Source organism: Taurulus bubalis (genome assembly GCF_910589615.1).
Source record: "Taurulus bubalis genome assembly, chromosome: 2".
Taxonomy (NCBI): Eukaryota; Metazoa; Chordata; class Actinopteri; order Perciformes; family Cottidae; genus Taurulus; species Taurulus bubalis.
Window position 1 is genome coordinate 1,733,687 of NC_136590.1, and position 25,000 is coordinate 1,758,686.

At 44.7% G+C, this 25,000-nt stretch overlaps 1 protein-coding gene across 1 annotated transcript in view; it reads left to right on the top strand.

The window, feature by feature from the left end:
• Positions 1-25,000, top strand: part of cblb (Cbl proto-oncogene B, E3 ubiquitin protein ligase) — a gene marked incomplete at its 5' end in the record, with an annotated part of 39,829 nt that overhangs the window by 7,657 nt on the left and 7,172 nt on the right. The window contains 10 exons of the mRNA XM_079237203.1: positions 3,380-3,526; positions 6,116-6,272; positions 6,998-7,119; positions 9,908-10,045; positions 10,382-10,469; positions 11,041-11,172; positions 15,539-15,739; positions 17,508-17,696; positions 18,601-18,981; positions 21,099-21,190. Of these exons, the coding sequence (XP_079093329.1) occupies positions 3,380-3,526; positions 6,116-6,272; positions 6,998-7,119; positions 9,908-10,045; positions 10,382-10,469; positions 11,041-11,172; positions 15,539-15,739; positions 17,508-17,696; positions 18,601-18,981; positions 21,099-21,190 (1,647 nt within the window). The remainder of the gene's footprint in view (positions 1-3,379; positions 3,527-6,115; positions 6,273-6,997; positions 7,120-9,907; positions 10,046-10,381; positions 10,470-11,040; positions 11,173-15,538; positions 15,740-17,507; positions 17,697-18,600; positions 18,982-21,098; positions 21,191-25,000) is intronic.

Below are 25,000 nucleotides of genomic sequence, written 5' to 3' on the forward strand. Positions count from 1 at the left end.
AGCAACGGGGAGCAATTCGGGGTTAAGTGTCTTGCTCAAGGACACATGGACTAGCGGAGCCGGGGCTCGAACCACCGACCCTCTGATTGAAAGACGGGCATGCTAACCACTGAGCCACAGTCGCCAAAATAGCACATATTCTAGTAAATTCAACTGACATGTCCCTAAAAACATGTCTAGTATATTTCGCCTGTACATGATTATTAGCTATACCATTATTTTGAAGGCCAAATGTTTTGGAGGGAAATGCACGTTGTCACAGTGAGCTGCAGGAACAGCCGTTGGTGACGGAGGATATTGATCTTGTTCAGGTGACAGGAAACCAGGAGGAAGAGATGGTGGCGGTTGAGCTGCAGGCGTCACCACAACAACGCAGCGACGCCCTGCAGGCCGCTGGCAGCACGCTTGGGTTTTGAATGTTTAAAAAATGGCTGAAACGTGAGTTTGTGTGTGATTGTTTTGGTGGAAACCGGTTTGGTTCTATTAGAGCTGTCTGGGTTGGATACATGTGTGTCTGCACATTGAAGGATGTCTGTAACATCTGTGTTAGTCAGCCATCAGCCACTCTGAGTACATTAGCCCTAATGAACGGGCCTTTCCAATGAGGCGGATTACTCAACCAGTGTAATGCTCAGGCCATGCAGAGGACACGCAAAGACCAACAAACAAACCATGAGCCATGCTGAGGACGCACACTCCGTCTCATCATTGGTGAGCAGTGCAGTCCCACGATGCAATAAGAAAAGAGTGATACTGGATACCAGATATGACACATATCATACAGCTTAGCATGCTTTTTTGTTTGTGTGTTTTTTGGACAAGGCTGGAAATTGAGCTCCGAACACAACAGAATCTGCAGCATTTTCCTCTTCATGTACAGAAAGGGTAGCAAGCGACACATGTAAATGAGTTGATGAATTATATGACAACATGATTACTGCATGGACTCTCTTTCTTGCCAATATCAGATCCAGCTTCTTTGGTCTTCTTCTGGTATCGGAAAAGACTAATAAAAGCAGATCAAATGTACTAATCCTCCTCCTGTAATCATGGTAGTCATTGTTCCATGTATGTTCCTTGAAAGAGTTTCTAAAATCTATTCTAACAACTAATGTTACTTGTTTTGTTGCGTGTAGAGGGAAGCGCTAGCGATCGGCTTGTGGGTCGCTAGCGATCGGCTTGTGGGTCATGGCCCTCTTGCCAAAAGAAACCCTGCTGATGCCTCCTTGAACCTGGGAGCCCAAAGCACAGTATTTGATTCATCCTAGTTTTTTGACAGTTTGACTTATTTACATGACTTGTGATTACTTTGTATTTGTTTTAATTTCTACTTTGTGCCTTTTTGTTCTGCAAGACAGCGGTGAACTACGAGAATGTTTTTTTCCTGGCACTTGATGTGAGACACAGGAAGCATACCACTGAAGCTCAGACCTCACTGATCATGTACCTTCATTATAGAACATCAGTGTCTGAAGCCAGAAGGAGGAGAACTTAAGCACCAGGCCTTCAGGTGTTTCACATGATGCACTGCATTGATTGTCACTCGCATTACCAGGAAGTAAAAACGTCTGAATTGCTTTATTGAGCCTTTGTAACAAAAAGTGGGACTATGTGACAGCATTTCACATGCGCTGGGATTTTAAAGATCGAAGGTGTAAGATCTGGCTAGAATTTTAGTTTAAAACATCCGAGCTGGCAGTATCAACAGAATGTGAAGAGTGTAGATGTTGTGAAGCGGGTTGGACACCTCGTTGTAAGCAGTGGTTAATTGAGCTACTGTTCCCTTTCTATCATCTCAAACCACTCTGCCTCTGCTCCTCTGACCTCTGACATCATCGAGGCATTCTCGTCCGCACAACTGCTGCTCACTGGATCTTTTTTCGGACCTTTCTCTGTAGAGATGGGTGTGCGTGGAAATCCCAGTAGATCAGCAGGTTTCTAAATACTCAGACCAGCCAGTTCGGCACCAACAACCATCAAAGTTTCTTCCCCATTCTGATGCTCAGTTTGACCTTCACGGCGTCTAGAGGCCTAAATGCATTGAGTTGCTGCCATGTGATTGGCTGATTAGCTCATTAGCTATTTGTGTTAACAAGCAATTGAACAGGTGTGCCTAATAAAGTGGCCGGTGACTGTACATCTTTAGAGTTTCATTTTAAGAAATGCTTAAGTTGTTTCCACACTGACCCATAGTTTAAGCAAATGTTAAAATTACATTTACGTATTTGGGGACTATATTTTGGGAGCAGGTTATTAGCAGTATTATTTAGTAGTCGTATTAAGAGGGTTCTGAGCCGTCACCCCAAACACAGATGTACTTACATCTGTATTGATTCAGTAGAATAACTGTTTTGTGACGACGGTGAATCACAGAGGCGCGGTAAACAAAACCTTTGAAAAGAAAAATGAAGCGTTTGAAGGATGGCTACACACACACACACACACACACACACACACACACACACACACACACACACACACACACACACACACACACACACACACACACACACACACACACACAGAGAGAGCTTGTTATCAGCACCCCACAGCCAGTGTGCTGTCTGTGACTCACACCTTGGGCAAAGTCCTTCTAGTGTGTGTGTGTGTGTGTGTGTGTGTGTGTGTGTGTGTGATGAGTGTTTACGAACACGCAGCCGGAGACAAATCCCGAGGAGAGGGAGGCGGGAATCACCCACACTTCATAAAGACTAAGCCACAGAAATAACTCTTCTGGAGCGTCCTTTTTACTTCCTCCAGGATTTAGGAATATTGCTAATTTATATGTTGCCTATATGAATGAATTTTGTAAATATTTGTATGAAATAAATACAGTAGTGCTACTCCAACTACCATGATGTATATGCTATACCTAGTATACATATAGATATACAGTATAGATGGAAATAAGTATACAGTGTTACATTAAGTATGAGCAGTGTGTGTCATATGCACGCTATACAATAATTATACAACACTGTTGAATATCTACTCTTTTAAAGCTGGTTCAAGGCGAGCCGAGCAGCAGGATGACACGAGATGTGAACGTTTCAGAAGTGGTGTTGCAGGCTGGAAAATGCCGAAGCTTGGCTTTTGGTTATTAATTCCTCACATAATTATCTCTGAATGTGATGAGTGTGTTATCCTGTACAACATGTTCAGTTGCATTTGAGCATGTGTCCGATGTGATGTCTGGCGTGTGATACAGCACAAACCCTTAAATTGACTTTGTGGTTCAGGCTTGTTTTTTGTGGTTTCAGAACGTCTACATTTTTTTGCTAGGTTGGCTTTCCTGAAGGTCAAATCATCTCCATATGCCGTCAGACGACCCTTTGACTGTAATAACAGTTTCTTCTCTCTTCTGGCCTCTTTTCTGCAGGAGGAACCTGACCAAGCTGTCCCTGATCTTCAGTCACATGCTGGCTGAAATCAAAGCCATCTTTCCCGGAGGACAGTTCCACGGTGAAACCTTCAGGATCACCAAAGCGGACGCGGCCGAGTTCTGGAGGACCTTCTTTGGCGAAAAGTAAGCTTCCCTTCTTCTTCTGCAGCAGCTTTGAGGTGATGCTCCTCTTTTTGTTGGATCGAGTTTTATCCGTTATCAGCTTCAATCTAAACTGTCTGTGGTGCAAAAGCAGTGTTTGGCGTTCGCAGCCTTCCTGAAGAGACCATGATCTCTGGTTGGGGTCTGAAGGACTGGCAGGCAGATCGATTCATCACTTCCTGTGTGCCAGTGACCACACATGACTCTTTATTGGGGCAAATAAGACAAACCAACAATGTCTGTCAGGGATTTTAGAGCATTCTTCCCATTGCCACTTTGGGTTTGGGCTTGATAGGACTTTTTAACATACAATTTTAAGACTTAAATTTCAGATATCTGTTTTTATTTTCAGTTTAATTTGCCAACTAACTGCAGTGAGTTTTATCAGCCTGAACTATCAGTGCTGTTTGAACAGCTTCATGTATGTCACAGAGCATTTCATTTAATATCAGGGTTGTGTATACATTTCTATCTTTATTTAAAAGGGACCATGCACAGTTAAAACATAAATGTCACCATGTGATGCACGGTACCAGCTGATGTGCATCTGTAGTCCCTTGACAGACCATAACAAACATAAAGCAACAGCAAACAGTACAGAATACAAGACACAATACACACAATACAAAGCTACGGGACAGCACATTAAAAGTAAGTAATACAAACTATAATAATTGTACAGCGCTGACCAGCTTTCAGCTGATTTTGAATGAATATATACTTTATTAATAGCAGCAATTTACAGATAAAATATAAAAAAACAGAAAAGAAAGGTGTATATATAATAATAATAATAATAATAATAAGAATAATAATAATAATAGTTGGGATGAAAAACAGCAAAAAAACAGTATTAATTTAGGAATTAAATTAAACTTAAACAGTAGAAGTGCAAAAATGCAAAGTATGTAAGTATATGAAGTGTAGATAAATTGTTAAAATGATTTTTAATTTCATCAGGATCAGGAGAAAGTAACTGTTCTGTAAGTTCAAGTCAGAAAGGGTTTTAAATGACCCTACTGTACTGCATCAGAACAATCAGTAACAAAACTGCTTGTGTCAGCTTCTTGCTGATCTTTTTATATAAAAAGCTGACAAAACACAGCCGTGCACATGTCTGGTAATTATGGACCCAGAGTTCTTCCCCATCTTGGGTCATCTTGCTCCTGCTCTGAATGTACTTCCCTCTCCTCCGTGTCAAGGCACATTACCTGTGAAGCAGCTGCAGTAGTGCAAGGCCAAACAAGAGTAACTGCACAGTGGAAACCGCATTGCCAAACCTCTATTGGAGCTCAGCTTTCTACCAGGGCACACGCCTGCATTTCAAACAACACACTGAACCCCGAGGTCTTCTGTTGCTGGAGCCGGCGACGGTTTCAAGTCTGCAACGGATCAGTCTGGGATCTGATGAAGGGGAGTTTATCTTCCTCTGTATTTGTGATTTCTGTTGCAAAAGGTCAGGATTTCCTGTGAAAAAGCTTCAGTAAGTGAACTTCTCCAGTGAAGTACTGAACTGCCATAACAATCTGCTGTTTCAATAGTGATGTATTCAAGCTGTTTAGGAATATTTATCTTCTGGGTCAAGGGATCCTTACAGCGGAGTAGTTTGGTTCTTTACTGTCCAGTCAAAAAGGTTAAGAATCAGCATCTCACTCCTTCTGACAACAAAGCGTGGGATGACCCTTTAAGAGCAAGCCTCTACTGCTGCACATGGAGCTGTGTGATCAGCCTCCTGCTGGAGAACATGACCTAACGAGAAGCCTGCTGGGAGCAGCAGGCGATGGGCCTTCATGTAGAGAGGAAACCAACACCGGAAATAGATCATCATCATATTGAATAACGATGTCACTTTGGAGACGCTCCAGTGCTCGTGGCTGAGAGCTCAAACTGAAAAGCCCTGGAGGAGGAAACGTTCACCTGGACACGTTTCCCCTTGAGCCTCTATGGTGAAGGAGCTTCCTCTCTGCACTCTGCTGACCCTCGCAGTTCTATTTTTGCAGAAGAGGCTCCTCCAGTCTGCATGTTAATCTAAGATACTGAACCCTAAATTGCTCCAGATGTTTGTCTGAGATGTAAATCATTTATTATTTGATAGATTCAATGACTCAGTTGTAGTTTACTTGTTTTCTCCCTTGTGTTGGGACACATCTCAACATCGCGATGCAATAAATAAAGTATTTCGTCTCCTCTGTGTTATCTCAACCTGATGGTGTGGCGCCTCATGGGGACATTATTACATTAATAACGTACTTTCATTCAGCAGATGGGGGAAAGATATGTTACAGACCTCAAACAAAGCACGGTTGTTCCAGGAACACTTCATGTTCAGTGCCACAGTAGAAACTCATCTCTGTTTATTGAATGCGTCTGTGTTGCTGCCCAGTAACACAATAAAACACAAGATGCAGCAGTATGAGATTAACTTTTGTGTTCGGCTGCTGATGCATTTGATATAAATGACATCATTGTTGTACAGAATGCATTCATATCAGTAAAGCGCTGTTGTTTGATACCTTTTTGTCCCGCCAGCTGCTCTCTTTGCTTTCATGATTCGGTGTCTTCCTCCCGCAGGACGATCGTGCCGTGGAAAGTCTTCCGACAGTACCTTCACGCAGTGCATCCCATCAGCTCGGGCCTGGAGGCCATGGCCCTCAAATCCACCATTGACCTGACCTGCAACGACTACATCTCTGTGTTTGAGTTCGACATCTTCACGCGCCTCTTCCAGGTGGGTCAACGGACCACAGTTCAGTGTGGAAACATGTTCCGGCACCAACATGAACCATTTCTAATTCATATGGATCCTGAATGGATTCTGGACCAACATATGTTTAACCTTCTCGTTTGAGAGAGGAAAACCGATTCCTGAGCAGACGTTACGTTTGAATATATATGCAGACTCACAATGAGGATGGCTTTGCATTCTGTGTGTGTGTGTGTGTGTGTGTGTGTGTGTGTGTGTGTGTGTGTGTGTGTGTGTGTGTGTGTGTGTGTGTGTGTGTGTGTGTGTGTGTGTGTGTGTGTGTGTGTGTGTGTGTGTGTGTGTGGCTTTAAATCCTTCCTGTTGACAGATTACTGGCCCATGTGGCTTCAAGATGCTGTGTGTGGGCGCTGAGGCTTTAAAGCATGTTTTTCTCTGGAAGAAGCGTTTGTACTTGTCATGCTTACTCTAAATAGGACAAATGAGATGGTGAATATTTATGAGGATCAATCTCACAATACTTTGGGCTGTGTTTTATTTTATTATCAAGTGTTGGAGCTTAAAAAAGAAAGTGAAGCGAAACTCTGATTCACGACAGATTTTTCATGAACTCCCGGGTTGTGTGTGTGTGTGTGTGTTTGTGTGTGTGTGTTTGTGTGTGTGTGTGTGTGTGTGTGTGTGTGTGTGTGTGTGTGTGTGTGTGTGTGTGTGTGTGTGTGTGTGTGTGTGTGTGTGTGTGTGATCTTTTCCAGCCGTGGGGATCAATTCTGAGGAACTGGAACTTCCTGGCGGTGACGCATCCCGGCTACATGGCCTTCCTGACCTACGACGAGGTCAAGGCCCGACTGCACAAGTACATCGACAAGCCTGGCAGGTATGGCACTGTGTGTGTGTGTGTGTGTGTGTGTGAAGCCATTTGGTTTCATACTCGTTCTGTATGTAGTATTACTTAGTCAGTTCATATGTGAAAGTCCTATTCAAAACCGCTTCATGCCTCTTCTCAAACCTCTCACTTTGCTCTGCTTCACGTTATTCGCTTCACTCTCTTGCCAAACCATAGCTAGAGGTTTGGAGACGCAACTGCATTATTCCAAAAGGGGTGTAGTTTAGTTTGGGACAGTTCCATCTTCATTCACCCCGATCACAAGGATCATGTATTGTCTTTATGCAACACAGGGATCAATCCCTCGGTTATCTGTGACAGTTCATCCTATTCAGGGCCCACATGTCAGAGACAGGGCACACATAGAGAAGACAACTACTCACATTCACACCGACAGGCAATTCAGACTCAATAATGAACCTAAGCTGCATGTCTTTGGACTGTGGGAGAAAGTCAGAGAACCCAGAAAACCAGCAAAGAACATGCCCAGTGCCCAGAGAAGGCCTTCATCCAGCCCCCGGTAACGGGATGTGAGCCTCCCTCCTGTTCTTCCACCAATGAATGCGCCTCAGGAGACTATACTAGATAGATGTATTTGGGATTATGTGTGTGCTTTGCTGTCACGCTGAGCCTCAGTCCGTGAGCAACCGGCTCAAAGCTACTGATTGCTGTTGCATATGTTCATGAAACATGTCTTTGTTTCCAAACGTGCAGAGAGGACGCAAGCATGTTAGTGAAAGTGAGCGTGGAAGAGTCTAGTATGCAAAGGTGTGGGTGAAGCATGCAATACCACCCATGGACTTCATACTTGTACCCACCAACATGCATGTGATCTGTGCAGAACCCATCATGGTGAGCAGGGCATTTGTCTCTGAGAAAGTCAGGTGGCATGGTATAAAGTATGGCCCCGTGTCGCAATCCTCCACAACACGCACAAAGACGTTTCTGCATTATTTCCAGAGGGCTTCTCGTATCTCAATGTTTGCACTACTTCATAACCTTTTACAAACCCTGTGGAGAAGGAAGTGAAGTTCTGCATTATAATGACACACGGGTTGAGTATCCTGGTGGTTGCACCTTGGACGGGCTTCACTACGGCGAGTACAAACCACAGGATCAACCTTGAGTTGTTTTTTTATATACCTTAGTTACGTCTACGTAGGCGATGTAATAAACAGCTAAATTATGTAAGAATGATCCATATTTCAACCCAAATAACACACTTTTCTTTATTTGCTCACACAACACACACAATGGAGTGTCTAATCGGGATATATTGATCATCTCTCAGTGACAATAACACCAAACGTGGATCACACACTGACTGTGATACTTTACTGCCTGTGGAACGCTGTGGTTGAAGCATCATTCCCATATATCTGTCCTCAGCAAAGCTCTTCCCTTCAGACAGAACATTGCTTGTTAGCATCAGTGAAACCGTGGAGCTGTCTTCACGTCTCGTATCAATGGGTTTAGTGCCTTTGTTGCTGGTGCAGATGGGATCATACGGTGGTCAAGGCTTGCTCTAAGCCCAGTCCCCGTTCTGAACTGCTTTTCTAATCTGTTTTTCCTCCACATCTTTTTCTCATTGAGATTGTTCCTCCTTCCGCTGAGCCGTCTCCTTTGTATTCAGTTACAAGGGAATCCCAAAAGCTTGAAAGAAGCAGCACAAGCACTATCGTTTGGTTGCAGTTCAACTTTATATAAAAGGGTAGAAAGTTCATCTTTCATCATAGAAAGAGCATCTCACTGAGGAGGGGGAATTATCTCATCTTGTGTGGCGGGAAGAACCCGGACACGGAAAAGTGAGTGGAGAGCGAGGCTTTAGTCACGCACACGTGGTCAACGATACTCTCACGAGATCAAGGCGGCCGTCGATTTGAGGCAGACGCCGCAGAAGCTCTCCAGCGACTGCGTGGCCCAGTGCATGATGGGAAACGCCTGGTTGTCCCACATCAGAGAGCTGATTGGCTCTTAGATCTGACAGCAAACACCACGTGTTGGAGAAAATTCTTATTTTATGTGTAGTTATAATACTTAACGCTGGATTCTTGACTATTCGTATCATGTTTGATCTGAAAACACATCTTGTGTGGTTGATAATAATAAATCGTATTTATACAACACATATCAAAATGAGTAGTAATGTATTTCACAGACAGACAAAAAAAGAACAAAGGATGCATCTACATGCACATTTCTACATGAATATATATATATTTACAAACGCATACGAATAAATCGGAATGCGATCTGTAAACTACAAATAGCCTACAGATCGGAACTAACAGGAAGTCTCTACATCTTCCACCGTGACCTAAAAACACTTCTTCACTAGACTATACCTTGAATAAGGAAGGTAGCACTTAAATGCTACCTACTGATAGCACTTTGTAGTTTGTCTTTCTTGAGGAAATGTTACTTTCCTGACTTGTTGTTCTGAGTTTGTCCTCATGGTTGAATCACTTATAATAAGTCGCTTTGGATAAAAGCGTCAGCTAAATGTAACGTACACTTGTTACATGCCGTGTCTTTGAATAAAATCCGTCTTCACAGGAAGTCGGGTTTAGAAAAAGGAACTACTCATGTGACTAACAAGTGACTTGACTTGTGACTTTGTTTCACACGATCAACCTTCTCCTGGGTGAAGGTCCTGTGTTTGTGGCCTTTTTATATGGTTGGGTTTACATGGGACTAAGTGTGTGTGTGTGTGTGTGTGTGTGTGTGTGTGTGTGTGTGTGTGTGTGTGTGTTAACCATGCACTTGTGTCCTCTCTCAGTTACATCTTCAGACTGAGTTGCACGAGGCTGGGCCAGTGGGCCATCGGCTATGTGACCAACGACAGCAACATCCTGCAGACCATCCCCCACAACAAGCCGCTGTTCCAGGCCCTCATCGACGGCTACAGGGAGGGCTTGTACGTATCACACATCTTCGTCTAGTGATCACTTCTGCTCAACTCTCTACTGTGTATGTGCTGTATCCAATTGGAAAAGGATCAACTGTCTCAATCAGTCACATCTCGTCTCCAAATGTCTCTCACCAGAGGCTCTTTTCTTGAGGTGAAACGGGTTTTTTGTGTGTCTCAGACAGAGAAAATGGTTGTCTCTGAGTCACTGTTTTATCCAATTCCAGGGTAATGTATCGTCACTAGGCAGCCCGGGGTGGAGCATCCATGAGTTATTCACACCTGTGTGGAATATCTCTCTTTGTGTTTGTTACTCTTGTCTCATTTCAACCTTTTCATTCGCAGCTACTTGTTTCCCGACGGTCGCAGTTACAATCCTGACCTCACTGGTTTGTGTGAGCCGACGCCTCACGACCACATCAAAGTGACCCAGGTGGGTTTGTCTGTGTATCTGGATGAGCAGAGTAATACTCCTTAGCCATTGACATTTAAGTGTGGAAACCGTTTACTGAGACCTGCCTGAACTTAACCAAATATGTTGCAGGCCAAAAAAAGAGCCAGTTCAGCCATGTTAGCTAATTTCCTTCTATGCTCCAGGGGAAATGTAGTGACGGCTACCACCATGTAGCACACCGCCAAATCAGGGACAGCGTTACTTCTAGAAAAGTGTCTTCAGGAAGTTATTTCTGTAGATATTGAGGCTTGGACTTTCCAGAAGTGGCATCACATGGAATTAGGGATGCAAAACTACATAAACAGCGGAGGAGACTCTGGACCGTCTGTTGCCAAAGGAAAGGAGGCAGTGCTTTAAAGCCACACACCATTTGTCCATTCATGAAAACAAATGATCAACATGGCCGCCAACCCATTTATTTCTCTTTAGTGACTCTTAGCCTACATTCCTTTTTTGATATAAAGTCAACAGAAAAGTCCTGAAAGGCGACTCTTTCCCTGTGGTGTGAGCGTATCTGTCTCTTTACATGTTGTGTGCTCTTCCTGAACAGGAGCAGTACGAGCTGTACTGTGAGATGGGCTCCACCTTCCAGCTTTGTAAGATCTGCGCTGAGAACGACAAAGATGTCAAGATCGAGCCCTGCGGTCACCTCATGTGCACTTCCTGTCTGACGGCCTGGCAGGTAATGTAGTGACCAAGTAGTGACCATCTGCATGCACTTTGGCTATAGCATCACACATGCTGCCAGTTTACTAGCATCCCATCACTTCCTCCGTCTCTATTTGCAATATTCTATTTATTTTCTATATATATATATATATATATATATATATATATATATATATATATATATATATATATATATATATATATATATATATATATATATATATAGAAATAAATACTGAATAATAGAAGCAGCCTCCAGTGTAAGTTGCATGGTAAAAGAAAAGAAGTCCCTCACATCCTCACGTCGGTCCCAGTCACATCTCTACACATCAGTCCGTATCGTGTGCACACGGTGTTCCAGTAATTCTGCATGCGACCTATTTTTGGGGATTTGTGCGTCCCAGAGCACTCTGTCCTGGCGTCGTCTCAGAAGCTGTGCCAGCACAGCGTGTGTTTATAATGAGCTTCCCCTGATGAGTCATTAGTCCTGACACGGATGTTATTGATCTCTGGCAGAGAAACGCTTTCTCTCTCTTTCTGGACAAGAACCTGTTCTGCTGTCACCATTCTGTAGGTTTGTTTAGCTGTTTGTATCAAAGAGTCAACAGCATATTAGACCTTGTGTGGCCGTTCTACTTTGTAACTGGGGGGCTAAGTGGCTAAGGGGGCGACTGTGGCTAAGTGGGCGACCCTTAGCTAAGTGGCTAAGGGGGCGACTGTGGCTAAGGGGGCGACCCTTAGCTAAGTGGCTAAGGGGGCGACTGTGGCTAAGGGGGCGACCCTTAGCTAAGTGGCTAAGGGGGCGACTGTGGCTAAGGGGGCGACCGTTAGCTAAGTGGCTAAGGGGGCGACTGTGGCTAAGGGGGCGACCCTTAGCTAAGTGGCTAAGGGGGCGACTGTGGCTAAGGGGGCAACCCTTAGCTAAGTGGCTAAGGGGGCGACCCTTAGCTAAGTGGCTAGGGGGGCGACTGTAGCTAAGGGGGCGACCCTTAGCTAAGTGGCTAGGGGGGCGACTGTGGCTAAGTGGGCGACCCTTAGCTAAGTGGCTAGGGGGGCGACTGTGGCTAAGGGGGCGACCCTTAGCTAAGTGGCTAGGGGGCCGACTGTGGCTAAGGGGGCGACCCTTAGCTAAGTGGCTAAGGGGGCGACTGTGGCTAAGGGGGCGACCCTTAGCTAAGTGGCTAAGGGGGCGACTGTGGCTAAGGGGGCGGCCCTTAGCTAAGTGGCTAAGGGGGCGGCCCTTAGCTAAGTGGCTAAGGGGGCGACCCTTAGCTAAGTGGCTAGGGGGACGACCCTTTGCTAAGTGGCTAGGGGGGCGACTGTGGCTAAGGGGGCGACCCTTAGCTAAGTGGCTAGGGGGCCGACTGTGGCTAAGGGGGCGACCCTTAGCTAAGTGGCTAAGGGGGCGACTGTGGCTAAGGGGGCGACCCTTAGCTAAGTGGCTAGGGGGCCGACTGTGGCTAAGGGGGCGACCCTTAGCTAAGTGGCTAAGGGGGCGACTGTGGCTAAGGGGGCGACCCTTAGCTAAGTGGCTAAGGGGGCGACTGTGGCTAAGGGGGCGACCCTTAGCTAAGTGGCTAAGGGGGCGACTGTGGCTAAGGGGGCGGCCCTTAGCTAAGTGGCTAAGGGGGCGGCCCTTAGCTAAGTGGCTAAGGGGGCGACCCTTAGCTAAGTGGCTAGGGGGACGACCCTTTGCTAAGTGGCTAGGGGGGCGACTGTGGCTAAGGGGGCAACCCTTAGCTAAGTGGCTAGGGGGGCGACTGTGGCTAAGTGGTTAGCATGCCTGTCTTTCAATCAGAGGGTTGGTGGTTCGCGCCCCGGCTCCGCTAGTCCATGGTGTTGTGTCTTTGAGCAAGACACTTAACCCCTAGTTGCTCACCGTTGCTATGTCTACGGTGTATAGAGGTCACAGGAAGTCATATTCAGTGGTGTTTCTGTAGGTAAAAAAACAACAAATGTACAACTCAAATGATGCTTTTTGGTCAAAACTATCACAACAATAATTCCTACAGGGGCGGCAAAGCATTGCTTACATGGATCCACAGAGTTCTCAAGAGTTCATGGTCATGCCTACGAAGCTGGATGAGCTTTTTTTGGGTGTCTTCACTCTGAACATTTCCTAAACCTACAGCCATGTTCAGTCTTTCCAGAGTTCAGTCCTGTGGCCTGTACACCGTGGGACTTGGCAGCACTCGCATTACCAGTGTTTGTTTGTCATACTTCCTGTTATGACAACTCAACGTGACCCCGCCTCCTCCACAAGGTGTGTGTGTGTGTGTGTGTGTGTGTGTGTGTGTGTGTGTGTGTGTGTGTGTGTGTGTGTGTGTGTGTGTGTGTGTGTGTGTGTGTGTGTGTGTGTGTGTGTGTGTGTGTGCTTCAAGAATGTAGTATTTTCCTGGTGAGTCAGAGAGGACGAACCCTCCTCCTCAATGACACGCAGTAACCCGGCACTTTTGACTCAGTGGTGGTTCCCTGTCTTTCCTCTCGTTCTGTGTATTAGTCAGCTGGGTGGATGAGACATTCACTCTTCACTCACAGCTGCTGATCTGTGTAATGCCACTTCCTGTTTGACGTATCTCTGCACCGCATGAGAGGGTTCCCTTGTTGTAACCTTTTGCCATGAGTCTGAATTAATTTCAGTCTCTTATTTGTCGTTTCCTTGCTTGTTCTGTGCCGCCATATTGTCTTCTCGTGATCTGTTATTTCCCTCGAGGTTTATTATGGATATACTTGAAGTCAGAGACAACTGGAGAGTTTATCTGTCTGTCAGCAGAAACACTTTTTACATCATTTATCATCATTTCCATTCAGTCACGTGAGGCTGAGTGTCAGGTTTGATAAGTTATGTCATTGAAATTTCCCCTGAAACATTGAGCATAATACATTAATTTCAGTGTTCAAGAGAAACCATAATCATATTCTGGGTTATTTAATAATTACTTCACAATCAGCATTTCAAACATACAGACGGAAATAATTCATAAATGAGACAAAAGCATTCCTCCAGTAGAAATCACAGTATAAATACTCAATGCAGAGAGAAAACATCTCTACTCTGTTAGTGATGATAAATGTCTTTATTAGTACAGTGATGATAAATGTCTTCACTAGTATTAGTACAGTCATGATAACAACATGTTGATGTTGCTCACACTTTGTCTACTGGGTCTATAAATGGGCTACTTTTGGGAAACTCATTCAAAATATCAACTTGACGAAGTGATGATATGACAATGTTGTTTTTACAGCTTGCCTCAAGCGAGCAAAACCACAAATCAGTCAGTGCAGGTTTAAGTGTTCAGACATCAAAGTTACATATTATGATAGAAGGCCACTACAGTACCGTAAACGTCGGGTTACGAGCCGCTACTACCTTCGGTCAGTGTCCCCGTTAGCTCCCCGCTGTAGCCAGCTGGGACTCCTGCTAGCGCTCCGTTACTTCCCCGCTAACTTCCGCTAGCTCCCCGAAAACCACCAAAGGTAGCGGGACCAGGCTCGACACCCGACTTGGGCAGTAGCAGCAGCAGCGCCAGCTAGCAGCAGCACTAGCTAGCGCTGCTACTAGCTTGCTACAGCGGGGACATTTACCGGCCGTAGGAGCGGCTTGTAACCCAACGTTTACGGTATACGTAACATGTTAGTGTAGACCATTAGAAACTATGATTATTATCTCAAAGTATTCATTGTTTAACCAATTTAGCCCAGTTTTAATGCTTGACGTCTAGACATATGCAAGTTGCTAAATCAACACCCTGTTGAACAAAAGGAAGGTTTTCTGTCTACTTCAGAGGTTTCCCTTCACCACGACAGAAGTTCAGGAGCAGGGTTTTCGCTTCAGTTGGGTCTGTTTCTTCAGTGTCTTATGACCATCGCATCTCCTCCCGTCTGGGTTCCCTTCCTTTTAACCTCCCACTCCTTCCCTTCTCCTCCCACTCTAATTAGGATTCAGTTTCAAACATGCCTTTGGTGCGTCACACAGTCCCCAACCATATGGCCGCCACAAACGCAGCTTTGTTCCCTGTAAATATTGTCTGCCTTTGACTGTAGAGTAAGATCCACTAAAAATACCAAACTTCTTTTATCCTCTTATTTATGACCCTTGTTTGACAGCAGCCGCCATGTGGAATATGTGCATGTGGCCAATGGATGTTGTAAAGTTGCAAAGCAGTTTCCCCTGGAGAGGATCTCCACCAACATGTGTCCAGGGCAGTGGGAGTAAGATACAGGGCATAACCTTAACCATGCGGATCCCAGTTGTTCCTGCTGGACGACCCAAATGTTTCCTCATGTTCTACGTTTATGGGGTCACGGCCACACTGTGTGTGTCTGTTTCTAGACGTATCCTGTTCCATGCAAACTCTTTGCCTTATTGGTTGCAGGAATCGGATGGTCAGGGTTGTCCGTTCTGTCGTTGTGAGATCAAAGGCACAGAGCCCATCATTGTGGATGCCTTTGACCCACGCAATGAGGGCAACAGGTGCTTTTTCCTGGACCAGCACAACTGCCCCATGCTGGAGCTGGACGACGAGGAAGACCGAGAAGACTGCCTGGTCATGAACGGACTGGCCAACATCAGGAAGGTAAAGACTTGGTAGTCCATCTATTAATGGGGAGGTGAAGAAAGAAATCCGATTAGCCTTTTTGTGTGCTTATATTCCAGGAAAAGGCCCAGGGCCATCTTATCTTTAACCCCAGAGCCCCCATTTTTGGGGCTTCCGCGCCCATATATGGTCTTTACAGGTTTCAAGTCACATGTCTCGATTTCAGAGCCACTGATGCCGCCCAGCGACGCATTCTCTGAAGCCAGACCTTACTAATCAATACACGATCATGTTTCCTTCTAGCTGTTAATATTAACATATATCATAGGTATGACTCGAGAGGACCTGAAAGTGATCAAGAGAGGTCGCCGAGTTTTGAAAGTCATTTCCAGCAGAAATATGACTTACTTTATGACGCTTGGATGTTCAAAACTGGAATGCATGCTCTCTATCAAATCATCTTTGGGTACTATCATAAACTGATAGACCACTGACATGTATATGAACCAAGGGTTTTCTGATTATCAAACCTTTTGAAATTATCCTTCTAATAATAATAATAATAATAATAATACTACATTTGATTTCATAGTGCTTTTCGAAATACTCAAAGACCCTTTAGAAACATTAAAGTCATACATTTTTACATTTATATAAATGTAAAAATATAAAGTACCATTTTCTCTCCTTGAAGCACAAACATGTATTCACTTTCCCATCTTCTTTAAATGTTCTTCCCTCTGCATCCATCTTTCTCTTCTTGCACATTTTAGGATTATTTGTCGACCTTTCAATTTAATCACTTGTCTTTAGTTAAACGCCGATATGGAAACTCTGCTTTCTCGCGAGATGAATTCCAACAACTTAAAAGTGACTCATTGTGTTTCCTGATTTTATTATTTTTAATAAGGATGCTGTTAATTTGCGCTTCACAAAATTGACATGCATTATGGGAGATGTAGTCTATGGTCACTGAACACTGTAAAGCAGCGTAAACTTTAATTTAAAGACGATCATATGCCTTTCAAGCTGTCGAGGGCCAGATTCGGCCCGCGGGCCTTGAGTTTGACACCTATGGGTTAAGCGGTGTGTATAACGTAATGAAATGCTCTACATGGACGTCTGCCCCGTCCATTTTTTGTTTAGTTTAACTCATTGATATGTTATTCTGCAAAAACATGTGATTTTATGGGATAAAAGGTTCATTTTCTTTGTGTGAAAATATCTCTAGTATAAATTAAAACTTTAAATAAACTCCAATCTAATATATGAACGAAATTTTCTGTTTGGCAGTTTGACCAATAAGAACAGACGATGAAGTCTCTTGCAACGCCTCAACAGAACGACATCCTAAACTAGAAATAGCATTTCCTGCTTAAATATTTGAAAAGATAGCTGAATATAGCGGAAAATAGCTGAATTTAGCTGAAAATAGCTGAACATCAAAAATGTGTAAATGTGTGAAATTATAGAATAATAGCTGAAGGTTTTGTGAACATTTGAACGTTTAAAAGGTGTCTGTAGCTGAAGGTATGCAGAACCTGTAAGCTTTTAAAGTTGAAGAGGATTTGAAGATTTCCTCCATTGGATCCCATTCATTTTAATTTTCATGAAAAGCTTAATAATTCAAAAAGTTGAATAGTTAAACATTTGAAGAGATATAGCCATTGTGTCCTTAAGTAGCTGAATATTTTAATAGTTGAACGGTTTCTGTAGCTGAGTAAATGAAGAAGTTTTAGAGGTCCAAAATACGGAAGACATAGAAGAATAAGTTGATTTGAAGAAGTGACTGATGTTTTCCTCCCAGCACTGCGCCGAGCGGCAGAACTCTCCCATGGTGTCGCCCAGCTCGTCGCCCGTCAACCAGCACAGGAAGGTCCACGCAGGAGACCACTGCGTCCAGCACCTCGGCCTTCCTCCCGTCCCGCCACGACTCGACCTCATTCAGAAGGGCGCCATCCACTCCCCGTCCGTCAGTCCCACCGCCTCCCCAAAGGTCAGTGGACCGGTACAGAGGGAACGGTTCACCTCTGTTTCCTTGCTGATGATCACTTAAGTCTGTGGGCAGTCACTTAATAACTTAACCCTCTGGGGTCTTGAATCACGCCGACAGTGTTGAAAAAAAACTGTGATTTTGTGAACCTAAGACCTTTGGTAAATCCATTTCCATCACCAAAACAGTTTGTCCACAAGAGATAAGTTATGTTTTCACAAGAGATATGAAGAATTTCAAAAATCAAGCTTCAATTTGTCATCTTTAGGGCCATATTATCACTTTACACTTGTGCTTTAGGACAATGGTGCCTCATTATATAGAGAGCTGAGATTGTTCTGCAATTTTTGATGTAACACATGGGTATGTATCTCATATGCAAGTGCCTTTAAAAGGTGAATTTGAGAAATTATTAAGGTCGCGAAAAAGGCCAAAGACCCTGAAGGTGGTGGAGGTGGAAATAGTTGTGGAAAAAATTATCGTGGAAATGAAGATTGGTACATTTTTCTGTATTAATACTTTTTATTTTTGGTGATCTTGATATAATAGATTATTATATTCATTCTTATATTAAAAAAAATACATTTAAAAACCGGATTAAGGATCATTTGAGCACTGACTATACTATTTGGTCTGTTTTATGTAAAAATGTGATGTTTGATGTTACTTTTTGCTGTTTTGTGTGTTAATGTAGTGTGAGCTTAGAACCTTTACGAGGTCAATGAGATTCAAAATCCCAATGGGATTATTCTGAATAACTAAAGATGAAATAAATAAAAAGACTGTTCTTTACTTCCACAACAAGTAGCTTGCTCGTCTTCCTGGCCTCCCTTTACAACGAGTAGAGCATTATTTAGATGGTCCTGTCATTCCAGTGGACATGCATTCCATTTCTCCGCCTCTCTAGTCCTCTCCAGGAATGTCCAGGAAGCAGGACAAGCCCCTCCCCGCCCCGCCGCCTCCACAGAGGGACCCTCCTCCGCCGCCTCCCCCCGAGCGTCCTCCTCCCATCCCCCCTGAGTCGCGTCACTCCTGGGTGCCCACCTCCTCTCCCTTGACCTCTTCCATCTCGTCTTCCACCGGCTCGCTGTCGGACTCCCAGATGCCCCTGAAGGCGCGCTGCCCCAAAGACGGTCCCTTTGCCGACGCCCACAGGGCCGGAGCCGAGCTGCAGCCGGAGCCCACGGGCCACTCGCACCTGAACGGGAGGCCGCTCAGCTTCCCGTCGGCTGGATTTGGGAGATTACATCACAGAATGGAGGGGGCGGGAACGGCAGAGAGCTCCAAGGTAGGGCCTAGATATCCGTTTACAGGCTTTTTTTTATTGGTTTCTGTGTAAAAGAAATCTATAGCCATTACATTTTCTACAGGCATTGAGGATCATTTTTTTATCTCGGGTTGTGAAATTTCAATTTCCCCCAAAACATTGAGCTTAATAAATTGCGTCTCTCCATGCATCCCTGGTGGGAGGATCTAGGACACAAGGAAAGGACGCGAGGGTAACTGGGACGCAATTAATAATAACTTTATTTATATAGTACAAAGTGCTCTACATAACTTAAATACCGGGAAACGACCATAAAGGCAATGAATACAACAAAACCAAACAAATAACCACAAAGGGCAAATGGAGTAGAAGACAAACAAACCAATAAAATATACAAACAAAACCAGGGGAACAACATAACTGCATAATAGATCATAAAAGGAGTGTTCTAAGAGACCTGGATGTTCCCAATAAGTCAAACCTTCTTCAAAGGAATGCAGACCATCTACTATATGTGCAAGACTATCAAGCTATTCCTTCAGTGTGTAAATACTTGAAGATGATGATGATGATGATGATGATCATCCATACAAGATTACGAAATCTCTATTTTAACTGAAACTCAGTCTGACCATTTCAATACAATGGAATCCTCCAGAGACCTCGACATGTTCTGTTGAGGAAACCTCATCAGGCCGAGCATTTCTACTCTGTCATGTGTGCGGGACTCACTCACTCACTCACTCACTCACTCACTCACTCACTCACTCACGCACTCATGCACTCACTCACTCATGCACTCACTCACTCACTCACTCACTCACTCACTCATGCACTCACTCACTCACTCACTCATGCACTCACTCACGCACTCATGCACTCACTCACTCATGCACTCATGCACTCACTCACTCACTCACTCATGCACTCACTCACTCACTCATGCACTCACTCACTCACTCGCTCACTCACTCACTCGCTCACTCACTCACTCGCTCACTCACTCACGCGCTCGCTCACTCACTCACGCACTCACTCACTCATGCACTCACTCACTCACTCACTCATGCACTCACTCACTCATGCACTCACTCACGCACTCACTCACTCACTCACTCATGCACTCACTCACTCATGCACTCACTCACTCACTCACTCATGCACTCACTCACTCACTCACTCACTCACTCATGCACTCACTCACTCACTCATGCACTCACTCACTCATGCACTCACTCACTCACGCACGCACTCGCTCGCTCACTCACTCACTCACGCACGCGCTCGCTCACTCACTCACTCACTCACTCACTCACTCACTCACTCACTCACTCACTCACTCACTCGCGCACTCACTCACTCACTCACTCATGCACTCACTCACTCGCTCACTCACTCACTCACTCACTCACTCACTCACTCACTCGCTCACTCGCGCACTCACTCACTCACTCACTCACTCACTCACTCACTCACTCACTCACTCGCGCACTCGCGCACTCACTCACTCACTCACTCATGCACTCACTCACTCACTCACTCACTCACGCACGCACGCATGCATGCACACACACACAAATACACACACACATGCGCAAACACACACAGGCTCATGCATACACATACATGCACATATACACACACACATGCCATTGCACGCACACATGCGTGCGCACACACGCTCACGTACACACGTTTACACACACGTTGTCTAGTCAATCGTGCAACAGGAGGTAAATATGCAGTCATGACACTTCCAGGTGTGTTGAGCGAAACTAAAGAGAAGGTGAGCACAGAAGGCTAGGAGGTGGAGAAGGGTCCGACTTGGCACTGAGACTGGTGAACAACACGGCCTGGAGTCTGAGATGTAGCCGCTTTGATTAAAACACATACTGTGTGTATAAATACATAATCTGCATCCTTCAACCCACACGGTGTTCTCAGTGAGTAACATACATGTTGCTGAAGTTATCAAAGCATCATGTTTCAGTTCATCAATTCAGCCGACATAACTGTTCCGTTGTGCTTTTCATAATTCTCCCCTTCTCCTGTGTGTGTGTGTATGTGTGTGCGTGTATGTGTGTACGTGTATGTGTGTGCGTGTATGTGTGTGCGTGCGCGTGTGTGTGTGTGTGTAGCCTTTCTCTAATGGCGTGCAGGTCAGCGACGAGTACGACATCCTTCCCTCCCGGCACTTGCCAACGCAGTCCAGCCTGGCCAGCAGCCATAAGTGAGTAACACACACACACACACAGACACACACACACAAAAAGAGACACATACACAAAAACAGACACACACACAAAAACAGAGAGGCACACACACACACACACACACACACACACACACACACACACACACACACAAAAACAGAGAGGCACACACACACACACACACACACACGCATGGTTCCATTGTAAACATGTTTTCTCTGAGCAGTACTTGTATAGAGTGGGTGGACAGACTGCAGCGCTACGTTGAGCTGCTCTGTTGAACACACACACACACACAGACACACACACACACAGACAGATGAAAGCTTCTGGACAAAGTCTTTTCAGGACTCATAACTGCAGTGTGTAGCCGGACTAGAGCAACATGTGTGTCTGGTCTGCGGTCTGAAAGCAGACTTCCGTGACACGCTTGGACTAGTGTTCTAGGTTGGAGTAGCGCTCACTAGCTAGTCATTACTTGTGGTTAGCCGTTCCTTTTGGTCCAAAGCTCCATTGGACCTCTTTCTGTGGTTCCAGACCCAGGGACCTTCCAGCAGTGAGGTCTAGTAGCCTCAGGGGGAAGTCCTGGCTGGACTCAGCTTTTATAAATGATGGCTGAACCTCTAATAGCCTTTTAGCTGCAGACAGAATTAGATTAGATGTTTCTGGATATCGCTGTCACTTCTCATGAAGCTCGAGCTGAAAGGGGAAGCTCTGGTCTGTAAAACAGTGTTTGTTGTTAAAGAGATGTACACACACACTTCCTCACACAAGGACATGCAGTAGAGACACACACACACACACACACACTTCCTCACACAAGGACATGCAGCAGAGACACACACACTTCCTCACACAAGGACATGCAGCAGGTTATATTCACACTGTCACATGTTTTCATTACTCTTATATGAAGGCAACCTACACACAGACACACACACACAGAGACACACACACACACACACACACACACACACACACACACAGAGACACACACACAGTGAGCTCATTCCCCTGAACCTGTTTATTTAGTAATTACTGCATGTACTGGGGTCTCGCTGCACCTTTTCCGGCCTTTATGATCCGCCTTCCAATGGACTGTGAACATGTCATGGTACTGTGAACATGTCATGGTACTGAACATGTCATGGTACTGTGAACATGTCATGGTACTGTGAACATGTCGTGGTACTGTGAACATGTCGTGGTACTGTGAACATGTCATGGTACTGTGAACATGTCGTGGTACTGTGAACATGTCATGGTACTGTGAACATGTCATGGTACTGTGAACATGTCATGGTACTGAACATGTCATGGTACTGTGAACATGTCATGGTACTGTGAACATGTCATGGTACTGAACATGTCATGGTACTGTGAACATGTCATGGTACTGTGAACATGTCATGGTACTGTGAACATGTCGTGGTACTGAACATGTCATGGTACTGTGAACATGTCGTGGTACTGAACATGTCATGGTACTGTGAACATGTCATGGTACTGTGAACATGTCATGGTACTGTGAACATGTCGTGGTACTGAACATGTCATGGTACTGAACATGTCATGGTACTGTGAACATGTCATGGTACTGTGAACATGTCATGGTACTGTGAACATGTCATGGTACTGTGAACATGTCGTGGTACTGTGAACATGTCATGGTACTGTGAACATGTCGTGGTACTGTGAACATGTCGTGGTACTGAACATGTCATGGTACTGTGAACATGTCATGGTACTGTGAACATGTCGTGGTACTGAACATGTCATGGTACTGTGAACATGTCATGGTACTGTGAACATGTCATGGTACTGAACATGTCATGGTACTGTGAACATGTCATGGTACTGAACATGTCATGGTACTGTGAACATGTCATGGTACTGTGAACATGTCATGGTACTGAACATGTCATGGTACTGTGAACATGTCATGGTACTGAACATGTCATGGTACTGTGAACATGTCGTGGTACTGAACATGTCATGGTACTGTGAACATGTCATGGTACTGTGAACATGTCATGGTACTGTGAACATGTCATGGTACTGTGAACATGTCATGGTACTGAACATGTCATGGTACTGTGAACATGTCGTGGTACTGTGAACATGTCATGGTACTGAACATGTCATGGTACTGTGAACATGTCGTGGTACTGAACATGTCGTGGTACTGTGAACATGTCATGGTACTGAACATGTCATGGTACTGTGAACATGTCATGGTACTGTGAACATGTCATGGTACTGTGAACATGTCATGGTACTGAACATGTCATGGTACTGTGAACATGTCATGGTACTGAACATGTCGTGGTACTGTGAACATGTCATGGTACTGAACATGTCATGGTACTGTGAACATGTCGTGGTACTGAACATGTCGTGGTACTGTGAACATGTCGTGGTACTGTGAACATGTCATGGTACTGAACATGTCATGGTACTGTGAACATATCATGGTACTGTGAACATGTCATGGTACTGTGAACATGTCATGGTACTGTGAACATGTCATGGTACTGAACATGTCATGGTACTGTGAACATGTCATGGTACTGAACATGTCATGGTACTGTGAACATGTCATGGTACTGAACATGTCATGGTACTGTGAACATGTCATGGTACTGTGAACATGTCGTGGTACTGAACATGTCATGGTACTGTGAACATGTCGTGGTACTGAACATGTCATGGTACTGTGAACATGTCATGGTACTGTGAACATGTCATGGTACTGTGAACATGTCGTGGTACTGAACATGTCATGGTACTGAACATGTCATGGTACTGTGAACATGTCATGGTACTGTGAACATGTCATGGTACTGTGAACATGTCGTGGTACTGTGAACATGTCATGGTACTGTGAACATGTCGTGGTACTGTGAACATGTCGTGGTACTGAACATGTCATGGTACTGTGAACATGTCATGGTACTGTGAACATGTCGTGGTACTGAACATGTCATGGTACTGTGAACATGTCATGGTACTGTGAACATGTCATGGTACTGAACATGTCATGGTACTGTGAACATGTCATGGTACTGAACATGTCATGGTACTGTGAACATGTCATGGTACTGTGAACATGTCATGGTACTGAACATGTCATGGTACTGTGAACATGTCATGGTACTGAACATGTCATGGTACTGTGAACATGTCATGGTACTGTGAACATGTCGTGGTACTGAACATGTCATGGTACTGTGAACATGTCATGGTACTGTGAACATGTCATGGTACTGAACATGTCATGGTACTGTGAACATGTCATGGTACTGAACATGTCATGGTACTGTGAACATGTCGTGGTACTGTGAACATGTCATGGTACTGAACATGTCATGGTACTGTGAACATGTCGTGGTACTGAACATGTCGTGGTACTGTGAACATGTCATGGTACTGAACATGTCATGGTACTGTGAACATGTCATGGTACTGTGAACATGTCATGGTACTGAACATGTCATGGTACTGAACATGTCATGGTACTGTGAACATGTCATGGTACTGTGAACATGTCATGGTACTGAACATGTCATGGTACTGTGAACATGTCGTGGTACTGAACATGTCGTGGTACTGTGAACATGTCGTGGTACTGTGAACATGTCATGGTACTGAACATGTCATGGTACTGTGAACATGTCATGGTACTGTGAACATGTCATGGTACTGTGAACATGTCGTGGTACTGTGAACATGTCATGGTACTGAACATGTCATGGTACTGAACATGTCGTGGTACTGAACATGTCATGGTACTGAACATGTCGTGGTACTGTGAACATGTCATGGTA